This window comes from Penaeus vannamei, chromosome 38, assembly GCF_042767895.1.
Source record: "Penaeus vannamei isolate JL-2024 chromosome 38, ASM4276789v1, whole genome shotgun sequence".
Taxonomy (NCBI): domain Eukaryota; kingdom Metazoa; phylum Arthropoda; class Malacostraca; order Decapoda; family Penaeidae; genus Penaeus; species Penaeus vannamei.
Genome location: NC_091586.1, coordinates 10,163,041 through 10,168,040, shown reverse-complemented (window position 1 = coordinate 10,168,040; position 5,000 = coordinate 10,163,041). Strand labels below are relative to the sequence as shown.

General features: G+C 37.6%; 2 protein-coding genes across 3 annotated transcripts in view; both read left to right on the top strand.

The window, feature by feature from the left end:
• Positions 1-5,000, top strand: part of LOC113819266 (actin-2, muscle-specific) — a 201,253-nt gene that overhangs the window by 36,395 nt on the left and 159,858 nt on the right. The window lies entirely within an intron of this gene.
• LOC113803353 (actin-3, muscle-specific) lies at positions 1,616-4,241 on the top strand. Of its 2 annotated transcripts, none has more exons than XM_027354132.2 (2): positions 1,616-1,765; positions 3,005-4,241. In XM_027354132.2, the coding sequence occupies exon 2, from the start codon at positions 3,035-3,037 to the stop codon at positions 4,166-4,168; it is 1,134 nt and encodes a 377-aa protein (XP_027209933.1). In that variant the 5' UTR covers positions 1,616-1,765; positions 3,005-3,034; the 3' UTR covers positions 4,169-4,241. The 2 variants fall into 2 exon arrangements, with proteins under 2 accessions (XP_027209933.1, XP_069972133.1); XM_070116032.1 differs by having other exon boundaries at positions 1,733-1,783.

Below are 5,000 nucleotides of genomic sequence, written 5' to 3'. Positions count from 1 at the left end.
CTCCCGTTATTATGCCTGTTCTTTGTGTTAGTGAAACCAAGGTAGTATAAGTCGGGGACCGCTTACGCGTGAGATACATACGCACAAGCACACGCACACACAAACTTGCTCGCCTGTCACACACACACACGCACACACAAGCTTGCTCGCCTGTCACACACACACACGCACACACAAGTTTGCTCGCTTGTCACACACACACACATGAATAACTGAGCCTTAGAAAATATCGAAGAGATATTCCATTACTAGAGTAAAGCTTGTTCAGTCTGTTTGTCACAGGATCTGCTGCATTGCAAACTAAAAAGTAATAGAAGCCAGGTCGTAATTATGTCGAAGCGCTGTTACTCATCTCTATTTTATTTATTCATTCACTCATATAACTCGTTAGCAAGAACAAGGAACAAAGACAAAAGAGAAACATGTGTTCTTTCATTCACGCCGTGATGCTATATTTTGTGAGAAATTCTTGCAGCGAAGTCACGTGGAATTCTGAAGTGTCTTGTTTTCATAAGAACTGATTATCAATGAAATAAATACACATGCCTCTGAAATTGTTGCATACCAAACCTTCCGCTGGCGTGCAAAATCTTGATTACTTTACAGTTCATCTGTACTGAGTATTCCATGTATTTTTGTTTAAGGTGCTATTATTCTTATCTTGGAAGGCAGTCAAATATCTAGAAAGAAAACTAAATACCATTTCATTTTCTAGTACCCAATATGACCTGATTCTTTTGCTTTGGCGCACATGAATTCACATGTGCAAGGTAATTGCGTTTGCAAATTCTTTTCTTGCTTTTGTTTCTTCTTCAAATATGTTCATATTCTGTGAATAATAAAGTTGTCCCGATGTGAACTGACTTTCATAACGCATAAGTATTTTAGAGTATTCAGTAAACTCTTCAGCATGATTCCGCAATACCACAAGCGCCTCGGTTAACAATGATGGATGAATACAAGCTCTTAAAGAATAATGTCCGCGAAGAAAAGCGAAGGACAGCGCTTGATTATAAAGAAATTGTTTTAGTGATAACAATAGCAACTGACAATTAACGGAGCAATTATACTAAATCTAAGAATATAAATAGAAGATTATTTGTGGAAAAGATGTCTTAGGGTGACTTTCTAACATACAATTCTATTTTATGTTTGAGAAAACATTCAAATCTGGCAATTGATTACAGAATAGTATGGGAAGAAATGAATGCTTTATACTGAACTTTTAATTTTACACATTTATTTGTCAACATCTGAAAGTACGGCAACCTAGAGAAGCATTGCTGAAGCAGTGATCCAAACAGTTACTGTAAAAAGATATGGACGAAGATGAGTAATTACACAGTACAATATGTGTAATTGGCATACAGAAATTACTTCATCAGATTTACGAAACGTAAATTGTTTATTTAGCATTCACACTACCTGAAGGCTGACCTCCGTAGGCCATGTTGGGGAACCTTTGAACGGTCGCGCAAAGGGGGGGGGGGGGGGTCACCGAAAGCGTGACGTCGACCGTTGCAGACACAAAATGGGCTCTCCTGGCTCAGCTCCACTTCTTGAAACCTTCGTTAGGAAACCGTCGGAGACCCGTGGGTGAAATCCAAATGAGTAACATCGTAAATATTCGGCCACAAGTTAAAAAAGAAAGAAATACATACATAAATATTTTCGAGGTCAATTTAGAGTACGGAGTTATAGTATAAAAGCCTAGGCTCATTGGCCAGCTCTTCAGTCGATCTCGCGGTGTGCAGTCAAGTTCTCAGTAAGTTGGGATTATGCAGTACGTGGCGCGACTCAGTGTGTTAAAGTGCAGTGAAAATGCTGGCGCGGGGAAGTGACGGTCGGAGAATAACGATAACCCTTTCATGGTCAAGCAACATTGGGAAATTATACTATGTTAATAGTCTGATGATATTTGAGCAAAGAAAATAAGTGTCACTTCTCACTTGAGTTCTATTGTTTCGTATGTGTGTTTGCGTACGCATATATTTATGCACACATACACGCCACACACATATACACATACATATGTATATATATATATATATATATATATATATATATATATATATATATGTGTGTGTGTGTGTGTGTGTGTGTGTGTGTGTGTGTGTGTGTGTGTGTGTGTGTACACATACATATAGTATATATATATATATATATATATATATATATATATATATATATAATATATATATATATATATATATATATATATATATATATATATATATATATATATATATACATGTGTGTAATTACATACATATACATAAATACATATATATACAAATATATATATACATATATATATATATATAGACATATACATATATATACACATATATCTCAATATCTATATGTATATCTATCTATATATATGGGTATATATTAATACATACATATATACATTTACATATATATATACACATAGATGCATATATAAGTATATATTCATATATATATATATACATATATATGTATACACACACATATATATGTATATATATTTATATATGTATATATATTTATACATATGTATATATATTTAAACATACACAACATGTATATGCACACACATACAGTATGCATATATACTTATATTCATATATATATATATATATATATATATATATATATATATATATATATATATGTATGTATGTGTATATGTGTCTGTGTGTGTGTATGCAATGCACGTGTCTATTCATCTATTTATATTTTTCAATTTGCGTGATTTTTTTTCAGTAATACATATATACGGGTATGTATATATAAGCATGTGTGAGGATGTGTATAAATACTCGTATATATGTATGTGTTTGAAAATATATGATATATATGTATATATATACTATATATGCATATCTATATATAAATGTAAATTGTGTATGTGCGTACGGAAAAGGCTCTCTAGTGATTTTCATATGTAGTCATCAATAAATACTGCTGATATATCAATGACCGATGCTTCTTTCCATTAATCTATTTACAATTGCAGGTAGAAGTCAGCCTGTGACCAACATCCACCATGTGTGACGAAGAAGATATGTGCGCGCTGGTCGTGGACAACGGCTCCGGCCTGGTCAAGGCTGGCTTCGCCGGAGACGACGCTCCCCGATCCGTGTTCCCCTCCATCGTCGGCCGTGCCCGTCACCAGGCCGTCATGGTCGGTATGGGTCAGAAGGACGCCTACGTCGGCGATGAGGCCCAGAGCAAGAGAGGTGTCTTGACTCTCAAGTACCCCATCGAACACGGTATCATCACCAACTGGGACGATATGGAGAAGGTTTGGCATCACACTTTCTACAACGAACTTCGTATTGCCCCTGAGGAGTCCCCCACACTTCTCACTGAGGCTCCCCTCAACCCCAAGGCCAACCGCGAAAAGATGACTCAAATTATGTTCGAGACTTTCACCACACCCGCCATGTATGTGTGTATCCAGGCTGTCCTGTCCCTGTACGCCTCTGGTCGTACCACAGGTCTTGTCTGTGATTCTGGTGATGGTGTGTCTCACATGGTTCCTGTATACGAAGGTTACTGCCTTCCCCATGCCATCCTTCGTCTCGACTTGGCTGGTCGTGACTTGACTGCATACCTTATGAAGATCATGACTGAGCGTGGCTACTCCTTCACCACCACCGCTGAACGGGAAATCGTCCGTGACATCAAGGAGAAGCTTTGCTACATCGCCCTTGACTTCGAGAGTGAGATGAATGTTGCTGCTGCTTCAGCTTCCTTGGACAAGTCCTACGAACTTCCTGACGGTCAGGTCATCACCATCGGCAACGAGCGTTTCCGTTGCCCCGAGTCCCTGTTCCAGCCTTCCTTCCTTGGTATGGAATCTGCTGGTGTTCATGAGACCGTCCACAGCTCCATCATGAGGTGCGACATTGATCTGAGGAAGGATCTGTTCGCTAACATTGTCATGTCTGGCGGTACCACCATGTACCCTGGTATTGCTGACCGCATGCAGAAGGAAATCACTTGCCTGGCTCCTTCTACCATCAAGATCAAGATCATTGCTCCTCCCGAGCGTAAATACTCCGTCTGGATCGGCGGTTCCATCCTTGCCTCCCTGTCCACTTTCCAGCAGATGTGGATCACCAAGGACGAGTACGAGGAATCCGGCCCCGGCATTGTTCACAGGAAATGTTTCTAAATTAATTTACATTGTAATATGTTTATATTCTATCGAAGTATAAACACATTTTGCAATAAAATAAATTTGATAATAGGCTTGTTTGATTATGTCCCTCTCTTAAAAGAAAGAAAAATAGAAAATATATGTTGTCAAAGAAATCACGAGATCCATCTCTCTTTTCAACAAGAATATAAAGACCTCATTGCCATAAGTACATGCATGGCAGAGCCATTATAATTTTTCGAGAAATAATTTGTAATATTCAGATTACTTTTCATTTTTTTCATGACCATAAATACATTATTTTTTGTTAAAGCAATCACCTTAGCTGGGTTAAAATGCCACGGCAAATAGTACAGTAATAAGAAAAAATAATCAAATGAAGAACTTTTTGAAACCCTTCGACATTCAGTCAAGCTGGTCTCCCAAAGCTAGCTTCCTTATAAGTAATGATCAATCCCTACCAACAGAAAATAAAAACTATTCAGTGTTTTATGTAATTACAATACAATAAACAAAGCTTCGTAGCTTAATGCTTCTAAGCAAGAAGTTGCAAGACGCTTAGTATAATGGAGATACAAACGACATAATGGACCAGAGTGGATTAAACAAACTCATTGTTTTGAAGTTTATTAGATGATAGCTATGTGTTGTGTAAACAAGGTAATTTAATACGTTGACGTGAGGTCTAGACTGGCGGTCAAAGGTCTGAAGGTGGTATGTCTTTTCATATAAGATGATGAAGAAAAACAGTAAACCTTTAAAAGCTGGCTAAAGTATTCGAAGGAAGGCATCGAAAAGAGAAACAGAGAAAGTGGAGCAGGTCTTCCTGCTGCCTTCTAGGCTTTAT

Bases quoted from the DNA above. Each gene is read 5' to 3' on its own strand.
- LOC113803353 (XM_027354132.2), top strand. From the start codon at position 3,035: ATGTGTGACGAAGAAGATATGTGCGCGCTGGTCGTGGACAACGGCTCC.